General features: G+C 54.3%; 3 protein-coding genes across 7 annotated transcripts in view; 1 reads left to right on the forward strand and 2 right to left on the reverse strand.

Annotated features, from left to right (window-relative positions):
- Window positions 1-1102: 1102 nt before the first annotated feature.
- KCNE3 (potassium voltage-gated channel subfamily E regulatory subunit 3) lies at window positions 1103-3553 on the reverse strand. Of its 2 annotated transcripts, none has more exons than XM_052812191.1 (2): window positions 3214-3553; window positions 1103-1950 (listed from the first exon to the last, which is right to left on the reverse strand). In XM_052812191.1, exon 2 carries the CDS (start codon window positions 1935-1937, stop codon window positions 1629-1631), a length of 309 nt encoding a protein of 102 aa, XP_052668151.1. In that variant the 5' UTR covers window positions 1938-1950; window positions 3214-3553; the 3' UTR covers window positions 1103-1628. The 2 variants fall into 2 exon arrangements, with proteins under 2 accessions (XP_052668151.1, XP_052668153.1); XM_052812193.1 differs by lacking the exon at window positions 3214-3553 and adding an exon at window positions 2687-2814 and having other exon boundaries at window positions 1103-1943.
- Window positions 3554-4698: 1145 nt separating this feature from the next.
- Window positions 4699-7080, reverse strand: LIPT2 (lipoyl(octanoyl) transferase 2). Of its 2 annotated transcripts, none has more exons than XM_052812190.1 (2): window positions 6544-7080; window positions 4699-5143 (listed from the first exon to the last, which is right to left on the reverse strand). In XM_052812190.1, exons 1-2 carry the CDS (start codon window positions 7004-7006, stop codon window positions 4992-4994), a joined length of 615 nt encoding a protein of 204 aa, XP_052668150.1. In that variant the 5' UTR covers window positions 7007-7080; the 3' UTR covers window positions 4699-4991. The 2 variants fall into 2 exon arrangements, with proteins under 2 accessions (XP_052668150.1, XP_052668149.1); XM_052812189.1 differs by having other exon boundaries at window positions 4699-5328; window positions 6544-7068.
- A 16205-nt stretch (window positions 7081-23285) lies between these two features.
- The window catches only part of POLD3 (DNA polymerase delta 3, accessory subunit), a 29911-nt gene continuing 27193 nt past the window's right edge, over window positions 23286-26003 (forward strand). For 2 of the 3 annotated variants that reach the window (XM_052812764.1, XM_052812765.1), the window contains exons 1-2: window positions 23289-23480; window positions 25101-25156. In XM_052812764.1, coding sequence (XP_052668724.1) covers window positions 23421-23480; window positions 25101-25156 — 116 coding nt within the window. In that variant the 5' untranslated portion in view covers window positions 23289-23420. Of the gene's footprint in view, window positions 23481-25100; window positions 25157-26003 lie in introns of all 3 variants that reach the window. The other variant, XM_052812766.1, reaches the window with a different exon arrangement.

The raw sequence follows: 26003 nt of genomic DNA on the forward strand, positions 1-26003 counted from the left end.
GATAAAGGGTTTATTTTCCTTTCCCAGCACTGCAACCACAAGACAAACACGGTGAAGCCTCTTGAGCTACTTCCTGCTTGGGCCGAGTGCCGGGGGACATTGGTGGCATTTGCTCCCATGTCCCCAGAAAGCCCAACCGGCACCTCATGCCCGGCTCAGAACTTACAGCGGGCTCAGCCCCAGAGCAGGCGGCCCCCGAGGGCTCCCCAAAACCCCTTGCCTTGGGTTCTGTGCCCAAGCCGAGGGCATGGGAAATCAGGAATTGGTCGCTGAGCTGCTGCCATCCCAGTGCCTCCGGTGCCAAGGTTTCCAGCCCTACCCCAAACAAGCTCACATCCAGTATTATTTTTTGGATTAGGGTTTGGCGTCACTGTTTGGGCTCAGGCATCGCAGCCTTGTTTAACCTCTGAATGCAGGCGGAAAGGCCCCTATGGGCCAGCTAATCTAGCTGCAATTAAAGATATTAATTATGCCATTATTAACAGGTTAAGACGTGCGAGGGACTGGGTCACCGACGCTGCCTCACAGCCTGTTTTGAAAGACAGGGACGTTTACTGTCCTGGACACCGGCCACGCCACAGGCCAGTCCCAAACCCAGCCAGCTTAATAGCGGAGCTGAAGCCAAGGAGCCCAGCAGCACCCGAGAACATCCCCTTCCCGTCCGCCGCTGCGCCCTTGCCCCGTGGAAAACACATTTGGGACCTGCGGTACAAAAGGCCAAAGCTACAGCCGACAGCAGGAAGGAAGCAGGAAAAACTCCGGCATCACCGTCCGGAGCCCGGAGAGACCTTTGGGGACATGCAGAGCCAGATGCCTCCGGCCAGGCTTGGGCCATGCTCGCAGCGTGTGCCCGTGGCTCAAGCGATGCTCCCCGGATGGCAGCGGGGAGGAAGCATCTCGTGTCCTGGGATGGAGGCTGCGATGTCACCAAGGAGTTGCCCTTGATGCCACCTCGGCAGCACACAGGGAGCAGGTTTAGCCCTCACCGCATCCCCTGGGCTCTGGCAGCCAGGGCAGGGCACCGGCATGGAGAGGTGCCCTACAGATCGCCCCCAGCACCGAGAGAGCACTTTGCTCGGAGAAGAAGCAAATGCAACCCCACTGGAAACCGCCACCTCCTTTAATTCCCCGCCAGAAAAGCGGGGCCCAGCCTGGCTCAAAAATTACAGGGTTTTAGCACCAGAAAAGCCCGCTAGTCCGTGTCACGAAGATGCTGGGAGCCCACGGAGGTCAACGCTGGCTGATCTGAGCGGGGAAATGGTGAATTTTTCTCCTTGAAGACCCCTGCCAGCCTTGGCAGGCCACGGTGGGAAAGAAGCTGCCTCTGCCATCCCCATCCCCCCCAGGGCTCAGCCGAGGTGGGTGTGCGGAACCGGGACCTGCCTACGGGTCGCACCCTGCCAGCTCCTGCCAGACGGGAGCTGTGGCCCAGCTAGGATGTCCCCACGCTGCTCACACCGGGGCTGAGCACCTCCATGGGGGCATGGGGGGGGCGGGGGGCATTTTCCCAGCAGTTTTGGGGCCAGGCTGGCCAGCAGCTCTGCCCCATCCTGCAAGCAGTGGGATGCGCAGCAGCGACATGACCCCAAACCCGCCAGCTCCCAGGGACCAAGGCGTCGGGACCGGGCTCAGATCATGGAGACCCTGTTCTTGATGTAGACGTGGTACGGGTCGCTGCGCTTGTCCACTTTGCGGGAGCGGGTGTAGCCCAGGATGAGGCTCCCCACCGTGGCGGCAAAAAGCGTCATGACGAAGAGGATGTACATGTAGGCGTTGTCGTTGCGGCCGGGATGGCCGGCGCGGGTGCTGGCGTTGCGTGCGGTGGTGGCGGGGCGGTCAGTGGGACAGAGGATGACCCCATGCAGCGTCTGGTTCAAGGCATTAAGCACTGCCTGGAGGCTTCGGTGCCAGGTCTCTGTCCGGTTGTCCTCCTCCATGTCCTCCTCCAGGCTGTGGGGAAGGACAGGGAGGCTCAGCCGGGGCTGCCCTCGTGGCGGCGGTGCCTCCGGGACGATGCCAGGGATGTCCCGCCGGACCCAACGATGACCCCAAAATGATCCTTGAAGTGCCTCCTCTGCCACACAGCAAGGGTAGGAGCAGGGGTATCCAAACCCTTTGCATTCGTGGCAGACTTCTCCCCAAATTTCACTCCTCCATGGAGGGAATAAAGCAACCAGACCTTCGGGGCAGCTGCCTGCCCCCCTCTCTTCCCTGGGGCTGGGGACAATGCGGGGACACAGCTGTCCCAGGGTGCCAGGATGGTTTTGTTCAAAGCCTGCTCCCCGCAGGGATGCGTGGTGACGGTGGGCACCACCTGCATCTTGCACCCTTCCAGGGTGCAGAGCCAGCACCCAAGAGACCCTGGGGGGGGCTGTCTGGGGTCCCCCACCCTAAAAAACAGCTCCGGGACTGACCCTGCCATGCATCGACCCCACTCGCTCCAGGCCAGGTCCCCCCAGGTGAGCAGGGACCCCCTTTTCTCCCAGTTGGTCCTAGCCCGGAGCCAGGAGCTGCAGCTGCCCTGGCAGAGGAGCACAGCTCCCCACACACCCCTGTGGACCCATCCCAAGGGGTCACTGCCCTAAAACCCCCCTGGGGATTTTCCCCCCCACGGGTCCCAGACCCCCTCTGACCCCCCTCACGGTGCCCCTCTGCCAGCCCACCCTGGACCCCCATGTGCCCTCACATCCCCTCGTGTCTCGCCGGGGCCTTGGAGCAGGTGCCGGCCGGGAAGGGACACGGGGACACGGTCCCGCAGGTGTGCCATCCTTCGGGACACACCGGCCCCACAAACCACTGTTGTCCAGTGTTAAATCCCCCAGGGTAGCCACCCCGTCACCCCCTGCTCCTGAGCACCCTGTGCCTGCAGCACCGGCAGCTCTGCCTCATGCCCAGGCAGCTGACACCCCCCCCCCCCCAAAAAAGGTCACCCCAAACCCAAGGTGCACTTCCCAGGACGAGACCCCAGCAGCGAGGAGGAGGAAGGGGCTGAGCAGCCATGAGCCCACGGGGATGGTCTCGGACCCGGCTGTCTTCCCGACTTAGAGACAAGTTTGAAGCAGGAGGAGGCTGAATTTGGGAGATTTAGGGCAAGATCCGGATTTATCCCAGGAGGGGATGCACAGATGGGGTGCAGCACGGGGGGAACCTCGCGTTAGGGGGGGGATAGGGAAAGGGGGGGCGGCGGGGGTGGGAAGGGGGGATCGCACTCACCCGGGGTGCCCTCCCTGCCTGTGCTGCTGCCAGGCTGAGCCGGGACTGGAGCATCGCGGGGCGGTGGCGAGGGATGCCGGCCGGGCTGGGAGTGCCGCACAGCCTCCTCCCCTTCCCGGGGCAGAGCCACCTGCCAAAGCCACCCAGCCCCAACACGGGCCACCAGCCTGTCCCCAACCCCACGGGTCCCACCACGGCCCCCTCGCCCTGGCCGGATACCGGAGGCCTTACGGGGTCGGGAGAGCCGGACCCTGCGTTTCCCCCTTGGCACACGCTGCCGGTCACGCTTTCCTGTCCCTCCTCCGTCCGTCCCCGCTGTCCCCAAGCCCTCGCACCGGGCACCAAGCCTGCCTGGGGTGCCTTCCTCCCCGCTCACCATCCCTTCCCCGAGCTGAGCTGGCTCCATGAAATAGGCTTTTCCCCCCCAAACCCCCCCACCGCCATGGCCCTTCCAGCCCCATTGCTCCCAGCACAAAACCCCTGGGGGCTGTGGGGTGGGTGCCCATGGGCAGGCACCCACGGGTGGCTCACGGGGACCCACCAGCACTGCACAGCGGCAGAGGTACCCCAAAGTTTGTGAGGCAGAAAGAAGGCCCGGAGCAGTGGGGGGGAGCTGCAGGCGGGGGTCAGGTCCTGCTCTGAGCAGGGCGTGGGGACTTTATTTGCCATTTTCCATTTCTCCTGACCCCAAAGCATCCGTCTGGCTGCGGGGCTGCTCCCAGCCGCCCATGGTCAGCGACTCCGACACAGGCTTTGGGTCTGCCAGCAAGCGGGGTGACTCAGAAATGGCTGTGGACGTGCCACGCGCCAACGGGGCAAGGTTTCGGGGAGCCCAGACTGGGTGCTGCCCCTCCTGCCCACGCACCGGGAGAGCCGCATGCATCCCCGAGGGGCGGCAGGCAGCTCCGGGGAGCTCAGCCTCGGGTTGGCTTCTTACCCCTTCAGAAACCTGTTGATTAAAATCAAGTTTATATGTGTCTGCCTATAGGTTTGCATTGATGGGCACGGACCCCAGTGCCATCGGGACCCCAGGGTGGCCGTGTCCCTTCACCCGAGACGGTTGCTGCGAGCCCACGCGGATGCTGCACGGCCAGGACAGCCATTTCGGAGGAGCTGATGCCGCTTGCACAGACCCCAGCGACATCTCCTCCAGCACCACGGACCCAGCAGAAGCGGGTCATCATTGCCCAGCCGGGACACTCAATCCCACGCTGCGTGGTCCCACGGGGTCCCGGATGGCTGCGGCTCCTCTCCTCGGGCACCCCAACCCCTTCCCCTCCACCTCCCGCTTTCCCACCGCGTCGGCATCGCACCGGTGGCCTTTCAACCACCGTTTACAGCCTCTTATCAGCGATTTTCCACCCGCCCTGACACCACGGTGAGGATTTTTGCAGTGCGAGGATTTCTCTGGGGGCAGGGCGAGAAAAAGGTCGTTATTCATAAAGTCTGGGGGTAAATAAACGAGCAAAGGATCGGCAGCCAAAGTTCCCAGCAACTCTCTTTATAGAAAACCTGCCTCTTTTTACGCGGCAATGATCCCTCTTCCTCTTGTCCGAAGGGCGTGCGAGCATTCACCCAAATTTCAGATTTTGGCGGGGGGGAGGTAGAAAAAAACACACAAAAGTGCCTGTTTGGCCATTTCCCCAGCGAGCGACGGGGACGTGGTACTGGTACCCTTGGAGGTCTCAGCCAAGGAATGGAGACCCGCGGGGCTGGGGAAAGCCGCCCCGATGGCGGTATGGATGCTTAAGCAACAGCCCGAACCTCTGTGTCACCGTTCACGCACCGTCTATTGGCAAAGGCACGAGAGCTCTTGTCTTTGCCATTCGTCGGCCGCGCCGAGGGTTTGCCGAAACACCCAGCGGAGGTGCCGCTGGTTGTCCTAGTCCCCGGGGTCTTCCGAAAAGACCAAGGTGCAGTCGAACACCTCCTGGAAGGAATCGAGGAAGGGCTCGAGGACGTGGTCGACGGTGATGTGCCGCCCCAGCTCGCGGCTCAGCGAGGTGACACCCTTCCCCTCCAGCCCGCAGGGGACGATGTGGTCGAACCAGGTGAGGTCGGTGCAGCAGTTCAGTGCCAGCCCGTGGGAGGTGATGTGGTTCCCGCAGTGCACCCCTGGGGGGGCCAAAACACCCACCCGTCAGCACCCATCCCCAGGGACGCCCCGGCGTGAGATATTTAGTGGCTGTGCTGCTCAGGCCACTATAAACCCCACTGCATGCCGTGCTCCCCGCTTCTGCCAAGGAAAACCCCTAACCCGCAGGCAGACTCCCCAAATTTGGGGCAGGTGGGGCGCAGCGTCTCCGGCTCCCTCCACCCCAGCCCCACGTCCCCCAGCACCTCCCACCGCTGGGGTTTCAAGTGGGTGCAAAGGGGGGTCCGGGCTGCAGGACCCCCGCTCCGAGCCCAGGCTGCAGAGCCCGTCTGGGGGTGCAGGACTCCAGGAAGGGGTGCGGGGTGTGGGGCTGAGGTGCGGGGTCTGCCTGGCCTGAAGGGGAACAGCATGGGGCCTGGGGAGGGGGAGAGGGGAAGGGGGCAAGGCGGGGGGCAAGGGGGCAGGAGAAGGGGGCAAGGCTGAGGACAAGGGGGCAGGAGAGGGGGGCAAGGAAGGGGACAAGGGGGCAGGAGAAAGGGGGCGAGGGGGCAGGAGACGGGGGCATGGCTGAGGGCAAGGGGGCAGGAGAGAGGGGGTGAGGGGGCAGGAGAAGGGGGACAAGGGGGCAGGAGAAAGGGGGTGAGGGGGCAGGAGACGGGGGCATGGCTGAGGGCAAGGGGGCAGGAGAGAGGGGGCACGGGGGCAGGAGAAGGGGGACAAGGGGGCAGGAGAGGGGGGACAAGGGGGCAGGAGAAGGGGGACAAGGGGGCAGGAGAAGGGGGCAAGGCAGGGGACAAGGGGGCAGGAGAGGGGGGCGAGGCTGAGGACAAGGGGGCAGGAGAAGGGGGGACAAGGCTGAGGACAAGGGGGCAGGAGAGGGGGGCGAGGGGGGGGACAAGGGGGCAGGAGAGAGGGGCGAGGTGGGGGACAAGGGGACAGGAGAAGGGGGGAAAAGCGGGGGACAAGGGGGCGGGGGGGGGGAAAGGGGGCAGGAGAGGGGGGCGAGGGGGGGGACACAAGGGGGCAGGAGAGGGGGGCGGGGGGGGGGGACACAAGGGGGCAGGCACCCAGCCCCGGGTTGCAAGGGCCGCGGTGCAAAGCGCTGGGCCCCGGTTCCGGGTGCTGGGCCCCGGTTGGGCTGCGGGGGCCCGAATTCGTGCTGCCCCCCCCCCCCCCACCTCGGTGCATGCCCCCCCCCCCCCCGCCGCCGCCGCCGCCGCCTCCTCCGCGCTCACCGATGGCGCAGAGCTTGCTGTCGCCCATCCAGACGCCGGTGAAGGGCGGCGGGAGGGCGCGGGCGGCGGGCAGGCCGAAACGGCGGCAGAGCCGCAGGACCAGCGCTTCCAGCGCTTCCACGTAAGCCCGCAGCGGCAAGCGGCGGCGGCGGAGGTCGAGGACGGGGAAGGCGAGGAGCTGCCCGGGCCCGTGGAAGGTGATCCGCCCGCCGCGCCGCACGGCCGCCAACCCCGCGCCCCGCTCCCGCAGCCGCGCCGCCGCCTCCGCCTCCGGGCCCCCCCGCAGCCCCCAGGCGTAGACGGGCCCCGCCGGCTCGCTCAGCACCACGCTCTCCCCGGGGACGGCGACGGGGACGGGGAGCCGCGCCGCCCGCGCCGCTTCCACGCAGCGTTCCTGCGCCCGCAGGGCCTCGGCGTAGGGCCGCAGCCCCAGCCGCAGCACCCGCACCGGGCCCCGCGACATGGCGGCGGGCGGCGGAACCGGGTGGAAGGGGAGATCGGGAGGCCGCGGCCCGCCGGGAGGCGGCGGGGGGGGGGGGGGGGGGCGGGAGGAGCGGAGGTCGGCGGAGGCGGCGGGGGGGGGGGGGAGAAGGGGATGGGGGTGGGGGGGGACAGGGGACAGGGATGGGGGGATAGGGGACGAGCGGGGGGGGTAGGGACAGGGGAGAGGGGACAGAGATGGAGGATGGGCGACAGGCAGGGGGGATGGGGACAGGGCTGGGGGACAGAGGGGACAGATGGGGGGATAGGGGACAAGCGGGGGGGCACAGGACAGAGGGGACAGAGGTGGAGGATTGGGGACAGGCAGGGGGGATGGGGACAGGGATGGGGGACAGAGGGGATGGGGACAGGGGAGATGGGGACAGAGGATGGAGGACGGGGGACAGGGATGGGGGGATAGGGGATGAGCGGGGAGTAGGGACAGGGGAGAGGGGACAGAGGCGGAGGACGGGGGACAGGCATGGGGGATGGGGACAGGGGACAGGGATGGGGGGATAGGGGACAGGCACGGGGGATAGGGACAGAGGAGAGGGGACAGGAATGGTGGGGACAGGGGAGAAGGGACAGAGTTGGAGGATGGGGACAGGTACGAGGGATGGGGACAGGGATGGGGGACAGAGGGGATGGGGACAGGGGAGGTGGGGACGGGGGATGGAGGACGGGGATGGGGGGAGAGGGGGCAGAGATGGAGGACAGGGGAGGGGGGGCAGGGGGATAGAGGATGGTGGCTCAGGGCTGGGACATGGGGGACAGGGCCTGGGGACATGGGACATGGCCCGAGACAGGGTACCGGGGATGATGGGGCCTGCGGTGGGGGATGGAAGAGAGGGGATGGGGACAGGGGGTAGGAGATTGGGGACAGGGGGGATCGTGCCCGGGGACGGGGGTTAGAGATAGGGGACGGGGCCTGGGGAGGGGGGATAAGGCACGGGGACGAGGTCAGGGTCCTGGGGGTGGCCGATAGGGCCCAGGGGTGCAGGAGGGCGCATGGGGAGGAGAGATAGGGCCCCCGTCACCGTCGGGTGTGGGGCACGGGGCACCAGGGTGGGGGACGGGGCGGGGGGGGGGGACAGCGCGGCGGCGGCATGTGGGGGACGGGCAGGGGGTGAGGGCAGGACACGGGGACGGGGCATCCCGGTGGGGCTGGGTCGGGGTGGGCTGGGCAATCGCAGACCTGCTCAAAATGGGGTAAAATTGGGATTCTGGGGGGGCACCTCAAGGTCGTGGACTGTAAATAAGGTTACTGTGCTGCTGAAGCGCTGATCTGCGCTGCAATTAGTCACCCCATGGCTTTGAAAGCGATAAAACGTTCTCACCTCACCTTTTTATTCCAAATGTAGAAAATAAGTAAGTCTAGTTGGACCGCTAATGAGTCAACCATTAAAACCTGAGCAAACCGTTCCCAGCCCGCAGTCCTTCCAACTTATCGACCGGATTAAGCGTGTGAAAGTATGTTTTGTTTTTATAGAGCAATCAACGGTGTTAATAAACTCTTGTTTTTATCAAAAATACGCCTCGCTGCTAATCTACCCTTGGTCGCCGCAGGTAATTCAGCTGTCGTCTGACAACAGCGTTAACTTCTGTGCGGGTATTTGCAAGGAAGGGAAGGCACTTCCCTTTGTTTAGTCATTTTCTCGATGAAAAGGAGCAAGCGCTGTAATGGCTTATGAAATTAATACACCCTGGGGGGGGGGGGGGAATGGGGAAGAAAACACCATAAACCTCACCAGGTGAGCATGTCAGCTCGTATTCGAGCATGCGGAGCAGCACCCAGCTTGCTTTGGGTGGGATCATCGCCTCAACCACCGACTTCAGGAGAGCTGCTCCAGGCCTCTGCCCTTGGCAGGAGAGGCTCGTATTTTGCACCAACGTTGTGTGTGTATTGAGTTATTTCCTTTTTTTTATGATTAAGCATCAACTTCTTGCTGGAGATCAAAGCCAAATGCTCTTCCTTTTTGGCTTGTCGCGGCGCTGCATGCGTAAGATGAGGAGAGTTGTGTGTAATAGGTCTGGGATCCTCGTAAATAAGACGGCAGAGATGAGCGTGGTTGCGTCGCTGGGGTATTTACTGTCAATATCCTGCTTTTGAAGCAGGGAGGAAATCTGTATGGACGGGAGCCACGGATGGGTCACGTTTTATCCTTCTGTCAGGGTTTGAGTATTTTTAAAGTGGTATTTTTTTCTTCAAGATACAGTAACTTGCTGTTCTGTCGTACCTTTTCCTTTGGGTACCTTAAACGTTAGCTGAGTCTCTTGAATCCTCACTGATTCCTTTGATTGCAGAGCCCGTTTTTCTGGCACGAGAACCTCCCTCGGGGAGCTTTGGAGCTAACGCAAGTCGGGGCTTAATAGCAGGAAGGGGAGGACGAAGGTGGTGGCTGTGAAACAGGTGCCTGGCAAGAGGGACTGTCACAGCTCACAGAGAGCTACAGACGGATGCAAAGGGCAACACCTTGGCTCTCATGAAGTCCGGGACAAAATTCCTGTTGACTTTGGCAAGGCTGGGATGTCACGGAGAGGTGACGGAGCTGTCACAGGCAGAGCCAGGAGCGGAGTGCCCAGCTTGGGCTGCTCCTCGCACCTCCAGGTACAGCAACCCCCTCCCTACACAGCCCCAAGTCTTTCAGCAAAATCCCATGGGGTTTTTTCAAGCAAATTGTACTCGAGGGCCACAGCAGCAACAGGGCTACCGGCTGCTCTGTTTGCCTGTACTAATTACATGAATTATTTGAAAAGTGCAGGAGTTCGGCGTGTGGGCTAGAGCCCAGCTGGGCTACGAGCTACACAAGCTCAGAAGAAAAAGCCTGTCCCGAAGACATCAGAGCATCCCTGGCTGTGTTTCTGGAATCATTGCCACGTACCTCCCTTCTGCCGTAGGGCTGGAAGGAGCTCAGAGGTCACCTTCTCCGTCGCCCTCGCCCCGGAGGGGTTTGATCCTGGCTGGCCATCTCCACTGACGTCCAGCTGGGTCTCTAAGACCTCCGGTGATGGAGAGGTCTCCTGGCTTGGTACGTAAGGAGGTGGTGCTGAGTGCTGAAGTTATGGATTTATTTTTCCTTGATACCTGTTACACCAGTTGCATGCCCACAGGTTCCCGTGCAATACCCTGGAAGGGTCAGCCAACCTCCCCACACAGGACACCAGCATCAGTCGAGTGCTGCAAGCACTAGCTGCCAGTCCTGCAGTCATTTGGAAGGACAAACTTTTTCACTACATCTCATTCCATAATAAACCTTTCCCTGAGGGTGTTGGGAGGGAATCGCTGGGGCTGAGGTCTCCAGTTCATTCAGCCAGGATCCTGGTAGATGTGACCCATAGCCAGAACTGCTCCTGCCCTCCCCCAATCTATTCATTGATAAATCACGTTCCGAGGCTGTGACAAAGGGGAAGAAAAACATGGAAACGCACGCGTAAGGCTGTGCCGCAGGCTGCGTGCACCGCAGGGTGCATTAAGGAAGTAGTTAAGGAAGCTCCTTGCTGCACCTGGGGAGAGGGGTCAGAGCCGGTGTGAGTTTCTGTGTTGATGGTCCTTCTCTCAGCAGTCGTCATCTTTTGACCCATCTTGGAGCCGACATGGCAGGCAGCTCTGCTCCTCCGAGCTTCCTGTGCCCCTGGGAGCTGGTGTTTCCACTCAAAAAGCTTGGATGCTTTGGCCTTCATCGACCCCAGCAAAGATGCCCTTGTCTCTGGTTTGTCCCCAGCTGCTGACCAGCCACCCTGCCAGAGGTCACCCTCCCCTCTGGTCAACCAACACGACTTCACAGACCTGCCGAAACCATCCCGGTTAGGTTAAACGCTCGTCACAGCATTGGTTTTAAGAAGGATTCTCTGGAAGAGCTCAGTTAGGGAGCGGGCTGGCATGCAGTGATGTTGGCAGGTCTTTGGGGACAGCAGCTCCAGAAGGGACACAGGGGACATGGCCAGGTGAGACCCCCCCTGCAGTTCTGCGTCCAGCTCTGGGGTCCTCAGCACAGGAGAGACAACAGACCTGTTGGAGCGGGTCCAGAGGAGGCCACAAAAACGATCAGAGGGCTGGAACACCTCTGCTGTGAGGACAGGCTGAGAGAGTTGGGGTTGTTCAGCCTGGAGAAGAGAAGGCACCGGGGAGACCTTACAGCAGCCTTCCAGTACTTAAAGGGGGCCTACAAGAAAGATGGGGAGGGACTCTTTATCAGGGAGTATCGTGATAGGATGAGGGGTGATGGTTTTAAACCAAAAGAGGGGAGATTCAGACTAGAAATAAGGAAGAAATGTTTTACACTGAGGGTGGTGAAACCCTGGCCCAGGTTGCCCAGAGAGGTGGTCGATGCCCCATCCCTGGACACGTTCAAGGTCAGGTTGGATGGGGCTCTGAGCAACCTGATCTGGTTGAAGATGTCCCTGCCCATGGCAGGGGGGTTGGACTAGATGACCGTGAAAGGTTCCTTCCAACCCAAACCGTTCTGTGATTCTGTGATTCTATGACATCTCTCCAGAGCCATAGCCCAGATGTGTAGAGATCAGAGCAAGGCCCTCTGCAAGGGATGGCTGTTTCAGTGCACTGAAGGCGTTTTACCTCCTAGTTGTGCTGATTTGAAATCACTGCCAAACTTCATCTGTCACATCAAATAATGTGTGTCTTGGCTACCTGTGGACCACTGCAGATGCCATGCCAGACTACACTGCTCTGGCAATCACAGTACAAGCAGGGGCTAATGCAGGCAGGGGCTGATGTGGGCAGGGGATTAATAAAATGAGCACAAAGTGGACAGGAGTTACTGTTATGAAAACAGAAATGTGTGCTTGTGGCTCGCCTAGCAAGGCCTGGTGCTGCCATCCTGGTGAGTAAAGTTCTTCACACCCAAGTCTCAGCTTCTTCATTTTTATCTCTACCCAACATGAATTTTGAGATGCCTTTGATTCGATACTGTTCTCTTTGTGCTCTGCGCAAAGAAATGTGAAAAGTGACAGTCGGGATGGTAAAAATTGCTATTCCTTCTGTCTTCTCTTTCTGCTGCCAAAAACCTGCCAGTTCAGAATGTTTTTTTCAGGGATTAATCTCCTGAGAGAAATTATTTCTGCTTTGAAGCAGTTGTCTCTTTTAAAAGGTCTTATTTCAGACATCAGACTGGAAAAAAGATCATTTATTCCAACTGTCGGGGATCAGACCTGGTGCTTTTTCTTGCTGTGACAAGGAGCAGATGAACCCATAAATGTCCATCTGGGAGCTGTGAGCTGCAGCTGCAATAAGGGAACCTTGTTTGAGAAGACGTCTCAGAGACCCACTCCATTTTTACTGGCACACATAGATTTGCAGCAGTTGCTGTTCTAGTTGTGTCTGAACCAATAATATTCCTTTAAAATACAGAAGTGTGGCTGAATTCAGCTACTTTCAGGTGCAGGTTTGCAGTTTACACTGTCTGTGTACTTGCTATTTGAGCATCACTAGAAGGAGAGTGGGGCTGGCATGATGGGGGACAGTTATGGGTCAGAAGACACTGCCTTTTTCCCCAAATCTGAGCTAAAGCAGGCCTCAGAGGCCATGAACCCACCACAGCAACCTTCCAGACAGCAATGCGATGGCTGCCTCTATCTTATTAGCTTGAGATGCTGATTTCTCCCGTCTCTTCCTCACCCCACCAAGACTTCTGCAGGTCAGGGCCAGCTCCTCTGAATTACTGCCACCTCCTCCCACTCTCCCTGCTCCCCATCCTCCCTCACTGGCAGTCTGGGGTAATGTGGGCAATCTTTTCACAGGCATCCCCCCCCCAGCAAACCACTGCTTGCTCTGCCTCCGCTAAAGGAGTCCGTGCAGCACTGGGATGCACAAGAGCCCCAAATGCCATCCCATTTACTGCAGAGCCAGCAGGTCACTGGCATCACCCCTCGTGCAGCCATCCGCAGGGACATGCTGTGCAGCAGGGAGTCAGCTCCTGTGGGAAGCACTGGGATGAATCTCTTTGGGATGATTGTACTTCAGACGATCCTTTTTCCCTGCACTCTGCGGTCTTCTGTCGGAGAACGAGCCAGGAGAGGTGTGAGCTGTGGGAATTGGGGACCCAGACTAGGCAGGAGACTCGTTAGGGGTCAGAAGATGCGAGTACTCACGTGTGATGTGGAAACAACTGTGTTTGCCTTTATTTGTTAAATGCTTTTAGATTCTGAGTGGAAAGAGTTTTACAATTTTAAAAATGCTGTTTAGCAGTGCTCGGTGTCTTCAAGGTCTTTTTAAACTCAAAAGCATAAATCTTAAGGCATTAATGAAGTTCTTACCCCTTCTTCTCTTTTCTTCCGTACTAGAGACCTGCTGCTTCTCTCATTTCCGTGCTGCAAAGCAGGTATCACGGAGGTTCGTTTGTAGGATCACAGTTCAGGATGGAGTGGACCTCGGGAGGTCTCAGGTCCAACCTCCTGCTCAAAGCAGGGTCAGCTCTGAGATCGGGCTGGGTTGCTCAGGACTTTATCCAGTCAGGTCTTGAAAACCTCCAAGAACAGCAGTGCACAACCTCCCCAGGGTCCTGTCCCACTGCTTGACCATCCGCATGGAGGGAAAGCTTCTCCTTATGTCCAGTCCGAACCTCGCTTGTTTCGACTTATGCCCATCTAGTTACCTCAGTATAAAGCAAGTATGAGTGAGATCAGAACCAGACCCCATGGCATTTTCATAAACCAAAAAGAAATCCTCAGCTAAGAACTTCAATAAACTCATTCTTACCCTCAAGCCAACCTGCAATACCAAGACACACACGCACTGTGCCCTGAAGGTGAAAACTGTAATTTTACAGTTACCAGGCACGTTAACCTGGGTCAGGAAATCATCCAGAAAGCTCAAAGCAGGAAACTTAAAGGAGGAAAAAACAAAAGATGAAAAGATAATTTTTCTTAAAAAAATGATGAGTAATGTATTAAGACCTGCACACTCCTTCCGTAAACCAGACAAAAATGTCAAGCCAGGAGCAAAATGTCACAGTACAAGAATAGCTACAGCGAAATGAAGAAGAAGAGAGAACAAGAGTGTGAGAGAAAGTGCATGGGACCGCAGGAGGAAGAGGATGTATATAATTTTGTTACCAGCAAAACAAACATGATGCCAGCTGAGTAATGCGATTGTTGTGACCACTAGAGAAACACTCCAGCACGCTGTGGGGCCATGTGCGTCATGGGAGTTTATTTTAACACTTATTGAACGTGTGCACTTTCTTCCCCTGACCTTTGCCAGGTAAAAAATTGTTGCATTCAAGTGAGGATCTGTATCTGCCCAGAGTTCTCATGGAGCGAGTGACTTCGCCCAGAACAAGGTGCACTCCTGCTAAATGTGGCTACTGTCGGGTGGCATCGCTGTGTGCCCTCCCCAGCCAGCGGTTCTTCTTCGGGACTCTATGCCTGTTGGAGCTGTGCAAGAGCACAGTTCCTCCCTGGGATCACGCAACCCTGTTCACACAAAACCCAGGTATTTGTTTATAATTGCTTATTTTTCAGCTTGCTCAGCTCTTTAAGGCATCCCAGCAGGCGGTTTCAGAAGTGCCAGTGCACACTATGCAATGGAGATCAAGGGGAGCTGGCCCATCTCAGCCACAATTTGCATGAGCTGAAGCTGCTGTGAAGCAACAGCTGTGTGAGGTTCAACAAGGCTCAGTGCCAGGTCCTGCACTTGGCTCACAACAACCCCAACAAAGCCGCCTGGTGGAAAAAGACCTGGGGGTGTTGGTCGACAGCCAGCTGAACATGAGCCGGCCGTGTGCCCAGGTGGCCAAGAAGGCCAATAGCATCCTGGCTCGTACCAGAAATAGTGTGGCCAGCAGGACTAGGGAAGCAATCGTCCCCCTGTACTCAGCACTGGTGAGGCTGCACCTTGAATACTGTGTTCAGTTTTGGACCCCTCACTACAAGAAGGATATTGAGGTGCTGGAGCATATCCAAAGAAGAACAGCGAAGCTGGTGAAGGGCCTGGAGCATGTGTCTTATGAGGAGTGGCTGGGGGAACTGGGGGTGTTTAGCCTGGAGAAAAGAAGGCTGAGGGGAGACCTTATCGCTGTCTACAACTACCTGAAAGGAGGTTGTAGTGAGGTGGGTGCTGGTCTCTTCTGTCAAGTAACTAGTGATAGGATGAGAGGAAACAGCCTCAAGTTGTGCCAGGGGAGGTTTAGGTTGGGTATTAGGGAAAATTTCTTCACCGAAAGGGTTGCCAAGCATTGGAACAGCCTGCCCGGGGAAGTGGTTGAGTCACCATCCCTGGAGGTATTTAAAAGACATGTAGATGTGGTGCTTGGAGACATGGTTTAGTGGTGGACTTGGCAGTGTTAGGTTAATGGTTGGACTCGATGATCTTAAAGGTCTTTTCCAGCCTAAATGATTCCATGATTCTATGATTCATGCCACCACTTCATCAACACTTCAAAATGGCATAAGCCTGCACGCTGTCAGACACAGCAGTGCCACCATCCTCCTGCTCCCCAGCAGCAGTGTTTGTGTGCTAGAGTGTCGAGCTGGTTTGGGGGGGATTCATCCAGACTAAAATTAGTCCAGGAAAAAGTTTGTTTTACCCTAAGTTAGTTTTCCTGACCCAGTTCACAGCATGGCTGCACAAACGCTCGTGCTGGCAGTAAGGAGGAGACGGTGGGTGGTGGGAAGCAGGCAGGGAAGAGCAGCAGAAGCTCTGGCTTGCACAAACTGAAAAGTAACGTAGCTCTCTTGCTATTCCCAGCAGTAGCAGCAGAGCTTCATCGCCCAGGCTGGTGGTGTGCAGCTCCAGAGCTGCCAGGCAAGCATGGGGTCCAACTGTCACCTGCTGACTCAGACAGGGAATTGCATCAGAAGCAATGATTTTGGAAATGTGGTGCCCACGCCGCGATATGAGGTCCATGTGTTCACAGACCGCATCAGCTATCATTGCTGTTTGCCCATTTGCAAGCTCTGTTAAGTAGATGACCCCTCTCATAACTGTAGTGGGTCTTTTTCAGAATTGCTGTTTCTTCCTGCTTATCGACTCTGTTATGGGTTATTTTCCCCCAAATCTACTAACCAGCCTTTTTTTGAAGTTGAATCTCACTAGCAGTAAAGAGGTACAGAGACATTAAAGAACCCATCATCAGTCTATTCCCAGAGCTCAGCTCTTGCAGTGCAAGAGGTAGCTTAAATTTTCTTATAACTTTCTTCGACTAGGGCATAAGATAGGGAGAAAGGAAGGAGTGGCCCCATTTTCTCACCCTGGGCACAGTATGTGACACGGCTGAGCTGACTCCTAAGAGTTTGCTTCCAACATCTCCTTGCCTGCTTGTCCCCGCAATGCTGTAGCTGTGCGCTGCCCTGTATTTGGGGAGATGCTTTCCTGCTCATTCTCATCTCTGCTTTATCAGTAGTCATTCTTCAGAGAATTTTCATTATTTTGTAGCTGTTATTCTTGTTTATCTTCTTTAATAGCCTGTCTGCTTGTGGAAACAGATCCGCATCGCTGCTAGAAAACAAGCTGTTCTGCCACAGCTCCTTCTGTGCCCATCCTACTATTGAATAAATGTCAAATACGCCAAGCTGAGGCACACTAATTATCTTGAAATAAAAGACATCAAGAACAGGAGTCCATAGGGAAACTATTCCATCCATCTTCCCATGCACACAGCCCAGAGAACATGCTCGGAATGAGATGTGGGTATTAGTTAATAACCTGAAGTCAGAAATGCCAGCTACTAATGTGACTCAACATTGGAAATTTGTCATGATGCTTTTGAAGACATTCATGTCAGTCATCTTTGTTTAGATGTGATAACATGTACTTGGTGGTAGCAGAGATTATATTCTTCTGGCTGATACATTCCCAGATGCCTACACGTGCTGCCTTCTACTACAATGCTTAAACCTTGTGTTTTTATTTTTTGAGAAGGGACTCTTAATACAAAAGTACAAGAAATCTTGGCACAAAAGACTATACAAAGTATAAAAGTAAATCTATCTGCTTGTACCATTAGCAATGCAACATTTCTCTTCATGAAGGCATGTGGCACTGTGACGCACCACAAAATATGTGAGTGGACTGGGAACCAGCTCCAGATTAAGACACTTATATTTAGGTGTCTCCACATATGCGGGGTGTCTAAAACTCTCCATGTTGCTAGTGGAGACAGTAGTCAGTACTGTCAGTGGTGCCAGGAGTGATTTGGCTAAGATAGACAGCAACCAGCTGTCAGCAGTCACGCTGCTGTTCTCCGCTGGTTGTCAGAGGGGAGATGCATTCCTTCTCATATGTTCTTCTTCCACCTGGAACTTATCTTAGTAGTTTCTTAGATGCCTCTCCCTTGTCAGTATTATGGCTGCCTTACTCTTTGAGCACCTCAAGATTTTTTTATTGTGAACACGCACAGAAAAGCACATAGAAAAGACAATTAAGCCATGCAAACATATGCATCTGTCTCAAATGTAGCTGTCTCCTGTGATACCAATTTTTGTTCTAGTTTATGGACTTGCCTGTACTGATTCTGACCCTTGCAAGCCTAGAAGGAAATTAATTGTGTTAGGTTTATGGTTGGACTCGATGATTTAAAGGTCTTTTCCAACCTAAATGATTCTATGATTCTATGATTCTAATTCCCACTGTTTTTCTGATGGTGTTTGAGCCTAAGTCTTCCAGCTATGCTTTTCCATTTTGTATAGTTAAGGAAGGAGCCATTGCCTTGACTCCTTCCTTAGCTACGACTCGCCCATCAGAGAGGTTTCCTACTGAAAAGATCCCACTAATTCTACCTGCTTGTTTGCAACCCATCTTGGTGGAAGAACGGAGGAGGGTCAGGCTCTGTACCTCCTTATGTATCTGTCTTATGACTTCCATTTCCTAACTGGAATCTCCACTTCTGCTCAGATGGGATGCATTTGTGCCCAAAAACCAGATCTTCAGAAGCCTCTAATAGATTTGATGAGCTCCAAAAGGAAATGGGTGCCAGGATCTAGATAAATTTTGGACAGATTCAATTAACTGTGCTTTGACACTGGATTCTCTACATTTCTGTTCTCTCTTCAGCATTGCTCGGTTGCTCAAGGAAGTCCCCCCTCATACGGCATTAATTAAAACTTCAACAGAACTCCTTTCACTCAAAACTCCTCCTCAGGCAGATGCTTGCCAGCAACTATATATAATAAATTTCCAGAGACTCTGCCCATTCTTTTTTGTTTTTTTGGAAAGCACTTGTGAAACAACCATTATTATAAGTCCTCGGGCTCAGTTTCTGCTGGTGCTGGTGGTTTTGGCTGTGGGCAGCTGTAAGTACAAGACATTTAGTTTCTAACAAGCGATCTTTGAAAGAATCCTTTATAGCGCTTTGAGAGAAAAGTTTGGGAGTTGGGATACTTGCGCTTTACACCTGGGAGTATTGAAAGATTCTTGGACAAATCACATAACCTCTCTGTGTCTCAGTGTCTTCATCTTTGAAATGGGGATAACACTTTTCTTCTTCAAAGAGGAATATATGTTTAATGTACTTTTTTCAGGGCCTCATATGAAAGTACTGCAAATCTTATACAAAAGAGTATTGTCAGACCTTTTAAGGGAATACTGTCAAAGTATTTTCAGATCCTGCATTAGGATTCATACACCCTACCATCTCCAGTTGTGCAAGAGAAAACCCAGGCACATAACCCTCAGCATCTGTCAGTTTGCTGCATTACGATGAGATTATTTCTCTAGTTCCCATTTCTCCTTCTTTTTAAAATTATTCTACATAATTTAGCTGTGAAAGATCATTTACAAGTGTTGCCATCCAGGGAAAGGAGACAGGGTGGGTTCTAGTCTTCAGCTCCTTGTTCAAGTTAACGAGCCAGTCTGTAGCTACATGGCTCTACTTTAATGTGCAAAAGTAACTAACATTCACTACAGACCGTAAGGATCTGTGCAACCCTCCAGTCAACTAGTGCTGTCCTTATTTCCAAGATCAGTGTAGCATTCAGTAGATTTATGATCCAAAAAAATTGACAAAGCCACCCAGGTTGCAAGGAGATGTTTTAAAGGCCATTTTGTACTTTGGCAGGTCTTGATGCTGGCACTTAAAACTGGGCTGTGCATACTACCAGGGCACTTGCTGCACACCCTGCTTTCCTCAGGAGAATTTGCTGGGGCCCAAAGACTGCTCTGCAGCGTTTGTGTGAGTCCCCACTGCTGCATCGCTTTCCAGATTGCCTTTTCTGGCTTTTTCACCAAAAAAACCCCAAACAAACAAACAAACAAAAAGAAACCCCAGATTCTTAGAGAATAAACTGGGACTCCCAAAACCACCAGGGCTGAGAAGGGACCTAATTAATTTCCAATTAGATTGCTGCTGTCTACAGTAATATCAGGGAGATGCACCTGGTTTACACCTTGGATCTAATATGTACAACCTGAAAAGCGGCAATATGTGCCAGGTTGAAGGGCAACCGGAGATACGATCACAGAAAAAAAAGCCAGGTTATGACACAAATTCCTGGTTAGTTTAGCTGGAGTATGAGGTCCATGAGTGTTCAGTTACCAAGCTGTTTGATCTCCGCTGATCATGGAATCACGGAACGGTTTGAGTTGGAAGGGACCTTTCAAGGTCATCTAGTCCAAACCCCCTGCCATGGGCAGGGACATCTTCAACCAGATCAGGTTGCTCAGAGCCCCGTCCAACCTGACCTTGAACACTTCCAGGGATGGGGCATCGACCACCTCTCTGGGCAACCTGGGCCAGTGTTTCACCACCCTCAGCATAAAAAAAATTCTTCCTTATAACTAGTCTGAATCTCCCCTCTTTTGGTTTAAAACCATCACCCCTCATCCTATCACGATACTCCCTGATAAAGAGTCCCTCCCCATCTTTCTTGTAGGCCCCCTTTAAGTACTGGAAGGCTGCTGTAAGGTCTCCCCAGAGCCTTCTCTTCTCCAGGCTGAACAACCCCAACCCTCTCAGCCTTTCCTCACAGCAGAGGTGTTCCAGCCCTCTGATCATTTTCGTGTCCCTCCTCTGGACCCGCTCCAACAGGTCTGTTGTCTCTCCTGTGCTGAGGACCCCAGAGCTGGACGCAGAACTGCAGGGGGGTCTCACCAGAGCGGAGCAGAGGGGCAGAATCCCCTCCCTCGACCTGCTGGCCACGCTGCTGGTGATGCAGCCCAGGACACGGTTGGCTTTCTGGGCTGCGAGCACACACTGCTGGGTCATGTCCAGCTTTTCGTCCACCAGTACCCCCAAGTCCTCTGCAGGGCTGCTCTCCATCCCTTCATCCCCCAGTCTGTATGGATAGTGGGGGTTGCCCCCACCCGGGTGCAGAACCTTGCACTTGGCCTTGTTGAACCTCATGAGATTCATATGGACCCACTTCTTGAGCTTAATGGAGCTGATGACTGTGATATTTGCATGGGAATCAATGCATCCAGAGCATAAAGTCACAGATGGGATGAGTGCACCTTAGTTCTTCTCCTCCTCCATCCTGACCTGATATACAGCCTCAGGGAAGTCTCATAACTTACCCCAAGCCTCTTTGTATCCCTCTCTGCGGTGCTATTTCAGGAGTTTAAGTGGTTCTGTCTGTCACATCGCCCTTTCTTTTAACTGTAAGAAAAATGTAAAAGGACATTAACATTAAATGGCTCCATGTTTTGGTCACGGGTTGTAATTTTCATTTCTTCATCTATCAGCTGCTGTGTTTCAAGCACTGTTGGATAGGAACATTTTTGCCCAAGGACTTGATTCATGAGATGAAATTGCAAAATGACTCTTCACCAGCTCTGGGCAGAACTGGAGATGTCTCATACCAGTGACAAGAATAATTAGCGAGTCCCAGAACCTGCAAAAAAAATCATTGCCTTTTTGTAACAGAGTAGTATGTGGGTAATGATTTTGACCTTTCTCCTGCTCGTTTTGAAATCGGAAAGAAAATTTCTGACTTCACAGAGTGAAAGGTTCTTGCTCAGCACTTGCTAATTAAATGTCTACCTTGCAGCATCACTAAGGTTAAGGCTGGTGTCACAACTTCAGGTACCCAGAGGAAGATTACTCCTTTGAGATGTTAAGGCTAATTTTGTGATCTTTCTTTGCAAACCAGCAGAGCCTGTCTCTCTGCTTCTCCTCTGTTACAGTTCTCAGTACCAATACATGAACGCATTCATCTCACACACCCAAATTTCATTTGAGATTCTCCTGATGCCGGTACTCCTAGAGACAATACATAAATCAGGAGAAGACCTAATGCTCATAAAAGTAGTGTTTCAGTGATCTCTTCATCAGAGGAACTCGCTTCTGACCCTAAAAGCACTTTTTTTCAGCTCAGCACTGTGGCCCACCTGAAAACGCAGAGAGCAGAGGAAACACACATCAGTTCTCTCCCACAGAAACGGATGTCGTGGCGCTGTTAGACACTAAGAACTTATTTCTTTTCTGTTGCTTGTACCTAACCATCAGTAAAATGAAGAAAGCCCTCTGCATGCAGCGGCAGGGGAACAGGTCCTGTACCATAACAGTTTTATTTTCCCAGTCAAGGGAGAGGTCTGTGGAACTGATTCAGCGTGGTTTCATATGCTACAGACTATTCCCGACCATTTAAATCTTAGGCTCAATTCGTAGGCAACACTTTGCTAACCTAACTAGATGGAAAAAGCAATTCACTGAGCTAAAACAAGCTGATAAATGTGCCAGAGACAGAGGGATTTGAGCCGATGAGGTCCAGGGAGGGTGGGAGATGCCAGACCCACGTCCCCACGCTGTCTTCTCTCAGACCCAGACAGCCCCTGCCTGCGACCATGCTATAAACCAGCCAGGACAGGTAAATAAGAAACATGCAAATAAAATGTAGTATAATCCACACTGAAAGGGAAAAAAAACCACCCTCAAAACCATGTCATAGATTTTATCAGATTTTAAATTAACTTTATCACAGAGAAGTATTTAGAAAAACAATATAGATGTAACAATGAAGTCCTCAGCTTACTGTGAAGCTGTATTAAAAACGGGATGCACATGGGATAGGACTGGGAATTAAAGGTTGGGAATCTTGTGTTCCAGCATTTGCTATTTATCTCCAAAAAAAAAAGGCAAGCACAGAGTAATATTTAGCAAGTGCTGTGAGAAGTGGTCACCAGTGGAAATATGGGGACAGTTTAACTGAGAATAGGAATGGTTTAAAATAACACGTTACCCTGCCTTTTAACAGCAGGAGCATTTATTTGAGGGAGAGAGCAGCAAGACTCCAATGCCTAGTCTGCCTCCGCCATTCCGGTGAGGATCAGGCAGGGGTGAAAAAAACAGGAAAATTGGAAAAAAGGAAAATTGGTGATTCCCAACAAGTGGGTGTTTTACCCTCCCTTGCTCCACGCCATGGCTCATCCCGCCCTGGATGTCAGGGACAAGGTGCTGGGTCAGCCCGCGGCCGGGATGATGGAGGCGAGGAGCAGACGGATGGCGGGAAGGCTGTGGGTCTGTGAGGGGACAGTGTGGGTCTGTGAGGGGACAGTGTGGGTTTGTGTGTCTGTGAGGGGACAGCGTGGGGATGTGTGAGGGGACAGCATGGGGACGTGTGAGAGGACAGCGTGGGTCTGTGGGTCTGTGAGGGGACAGCGTGGGTCTGTGAGGGGACAGCGTGGGTCTGTGGGTCTGTGAGGGGACAGCGTGGGTCTGTGAGGGGACAGCGTGAGTCTGTGAGGGGACAGTGTGGGTCTGTGAGGGGACAGCGTGGGTCTGTGGGTCTGTGAGGGGACAGCGTGGGTCTGTGAAGGGACAGCGTGGGTCTGTGAGGGGACAGCGTGGGTCTGTGGGTCTGTGAGGGGACAGCGTGGGTCTGTGAAGGGACAGCGTGGGTCTGTGAGGGGACAGCGTGGGTCTGTGGGTCTGTGAGGGGACAGCGTGGGTCTGTGAAGGGACAGCGTGGGTCTGTGAGGGGACAGTGTGGGTCTGTGAGGGGACAGCGTGGGTCTGTGAAGGGACAGCGTGGGTCTGTGAGGGGACAGCGTGGGTCTGTGGGTCTGTGAGGGGACAGCGTGGGTCTGTGAAGGGACAGCGTGGGTCTGTGGGTCTGTGAGGGGACAGCGTGGGTCTGTGAAGGGACAGCGTGGGTCTGTGAGGGGACAGCGTGGGTCTGTGGGTCTGTGAGGGGACAGTGTGGGTCTGTGAAGGGACAGCGTGGGTCTGTGAAGGGACGTCGCGAGGCGGCGGGGCGGGGCGGGCAGAGAGGAGGGGCGTGGCCTAGCCGGAACGGGGCGGGCACAGGGACCACGCGGCGGCGGCGCTACCGCCGCCGCGCCCAGCGCGCTCCTTTTTGTCCCCGCGCGGCCGCCGTCGCCCCCGCCCGCGTTTCGGCGGGTTGCCATGGCGGCGGGCAGGCGGCCGCGGCCCTGAGCTGCGCGGGAACCCTCCCGCCCGCGGCCTAGCCGGCCCGGCCCTGTCCGCTCCACGCCGCCCCGCCCCGCCATGGAGGACGAGCTCTACCTCGAGAACATCGACGAGTTCGTCACCGATCAGAACCGCATCGTGAGTCCCGCCGGCCGGGCTGCGCGGGGTGCGGGAGGCCGACGCCGTTGCGCGACCCCCCCTCAGGAGGGAGAGAGACCCCCCCACCTCCCCCCAGCGTGGCTGCCGTTTGGGGGGGGGGGGGTGTCAGCCTGCGTGTTTGGGGGACCCCCTCAGGCTGGGCCCCAGACCCTGCTCTGGGGGTGCTGGAACCGGGGGGGGGGGCTTGCAGGGTCTCCCCCAACCCCCCGTCGCACCCACCTGCGGGACACGCGTGGATGCCCAGCCTCCTCTCGGCAGGCGCAGAAGAAAGGAGGCCTCCGCAGCTGTGGCCGCCTTTCCCCTCAGGGCTGTTTGCTCAAGTTTTAGTCACCTTTGGGGGTGTATGTATGGTGCCCGGCTGCGTTTGCAGTGTTTGCTTTTCCACAGGTCACAACGGCTAGAGTTAGTGTGGGCTTTCTGCTAAGCTGGACAGGAGATACCTTTCTTGTCAGGATTTTTTTTCCCCTCTTTGACTTTAAATTAATGTCTCTGAAGGGAATTGGTAATGGTATCGTTTATATTGCAGGAAAAAGAGCTCTCCCCAAGTTCTTTATGCTCCCTAATAGGTGAGCTGCTTTTCCTCAAAAAAAACCCCCAAACCTAAAAACCCCCCACAAAAACCCAAAACCCACTGTAGTGACAGCCGTGTTTTAGCTCAAGGTATAAATGACAGAAGTGTATGAAACAGTGTTTTTTTCCATGAAAGGTTGAGGCAGTCTGGACCACTATTTCAGCTTAAAAGTAAAATTACTACTTATTGTCTGTAGCCTCTTGAAGCCTTGGTTTGTTTAGGACAATTCAGAAAATTGGTAAGCGTGTGTGTCTGTGTTTCTTTCAAAACAAAGATTTTTGCCTGGAAAGTGATACAGTAAAGTTGGTGCATCTTGTCTGTCAAAGCAGTTGTATTAACATGAACTGCCTATGTTGTTACAGGTTGTTTCAGTAAACTGCTAGGCTAATAACAATTTAATTTGTTGTATGTGAGACAGGAGAGGCCCTAGCCTGACGATTAGTTTAAACAGGCAGAGCAGGAGGAGAAGCAGGTATAAAAGGACATGCCTTGCCTAAATAATACAGCAAGTCAGTAGCAGGACTGGGTTTAGAGCTGTAGCCTCCTGAGATTTGGCACACTGTGCTGTCAGACTTATGATGCAGCTGGAGATCCCTGTGTCCCCGTGACAGGCGAGGGTTGCAGAAATCCAAGAAATCCTCAGTATTTGTTTGGGAGAGCAATAAGAGCTTCTCACAATTAAAAATTGTGCTTTTTAATTGTTTTTCTTCTTTATGAAGCTAAGCAGTGTGGGTGTTTCGAATGGCTTTCATTTATGCAATGGCATTTCAAGAAGGCATTCCCAAAAAACCCACACCTTTCAGGGTAGGTAGTTTGTTCAGGTCTCAGGGATTCAATCTACTCATTAAAGCACAGGTGGGTGGGTGTCCATGTGGTCTCACTTCCAACAGGTTTTGCTCTGGGTTTCTTGGGTGGCGGTGGGGTCTAAAGAGTTTGAATTGCCCATGAAACAAGCAAAGGGTGGGAGGTTTAACAAGTCAAGAGACCGAGGATTTCTTACTAAAGTGGGTTTTTTTTCCTTGTTACAGGTAACGTACAAATGGCTAAGCTACACTCTGGGAGTTCACGTCAACCAGGCTAAACAGTAAGTATTAGTGCATCCCACAAACCTTTTGTTTTGTGGCAAAGCCTTGTTAATTACTGTTTTCATGATTGTGGTTGGTGTATTAAAATTATCTCTCTGGAAATATTTAAAAATCCTGCATGTCTTCTCAGGTACAGTTGGTTTTCTTATTCAACATGTCTTACTCCTCCTGTAGGTCTTGCCTTAACTTTGATGGGAGTTGTGCTTTAGAGAGCAGTGCTCAGCTGGACACCTTATGCTGCTTTATATCATAAATATGTCGGTCAGAATAGGTGTTTTAGCATTATATTACCACAAGAAATGTATGTAGCTCCTTTCATCCTGAAATACGGGTATGTTTTCTGAACTTGGCTCCTGTCCTGCAGACAGAGCTATGCATCTGTGAGAATTTGCCGCTGTGTATCCCAGTGTGGTGGGCTGACGCCCACCAAAGAGGGTCTACCACTCCCCCTTCCTCAGCTGGACAGGAGAGAGAAAATATAACAAAAGGCTTGTGGGTTGAGATAAGGACAGGGAAAGATTGTTCACCAATTACAGTCACGGGCAAAACCGACTCGACTTGGGGAAAAATTAATTTAATTTATTGCCAATGAAATCAGAGTAGGATAATGAGAAATAAAACCAAATCTTAAAAACACCTTCCCCCAACCCATCCCTTTTTCCCAGGCTTAACTTCACTCCCAATTTTCTCCACCTCCTCCCCCTCCAGCGGTGCAGGGCAATGGGGGTTGCGGTCAGTTCATCACGTGTTGTTTCTGCCGCTCCTTCCTCCTCAGGGGGAGGACTCCTCACTCTTCCCCTGCTCCAGCATGGGTTCCCTCCCATGGGAGGCAATCATCCACAAACT

This window comes from Harpia harpyja, chromosome 17 (genome assembly GCF_026419915.1).
Source record: "Harpia harpyja isolate bHarHar1 chromosome 17, bHarHar1 primary haplotype, whole genome shotgun sequence".
In the NCBI taxonomy this organism is placed as follows: Eukaryota; Metazoa; Chordata; class Aves; order Accipitriformes; family Accipitridae; genus Harpia; species Harpia harpyja.

Bases quoted from the DNA above. Each gene is read 5' to 3' on its own strand.
- LIPT2 (XM_052812189.1), bottom strand. From the start codon at position 7,006: ATGTCGCGGGGCCCGGTGCGGGTGCTGCGGCTGGGGCTGCGGCCCTAC. The intron at 5,329-6,543 runs GTGAGCGCGGAG...TGGCCCCCCCAG, and splicing joins CAGCAAGCTCTGCGCCATCG to GGGTGCACTGCGGGAACCAC.
- KCNE3 (XM_052812193.1), bottom strand. From the start codon at position 2,767: ATGGCACACCTGCGGGACCGTGTCCCCGTGTCCCTTCCCGGCCGGCAC. The intron at 1,944-2,686 runs GTGAGGGCACAT...CACAGCCTGGAG, and splicing joins CCGGCGAGACACGAGGGGAT to GAGGACATGGAGGAGGACAA.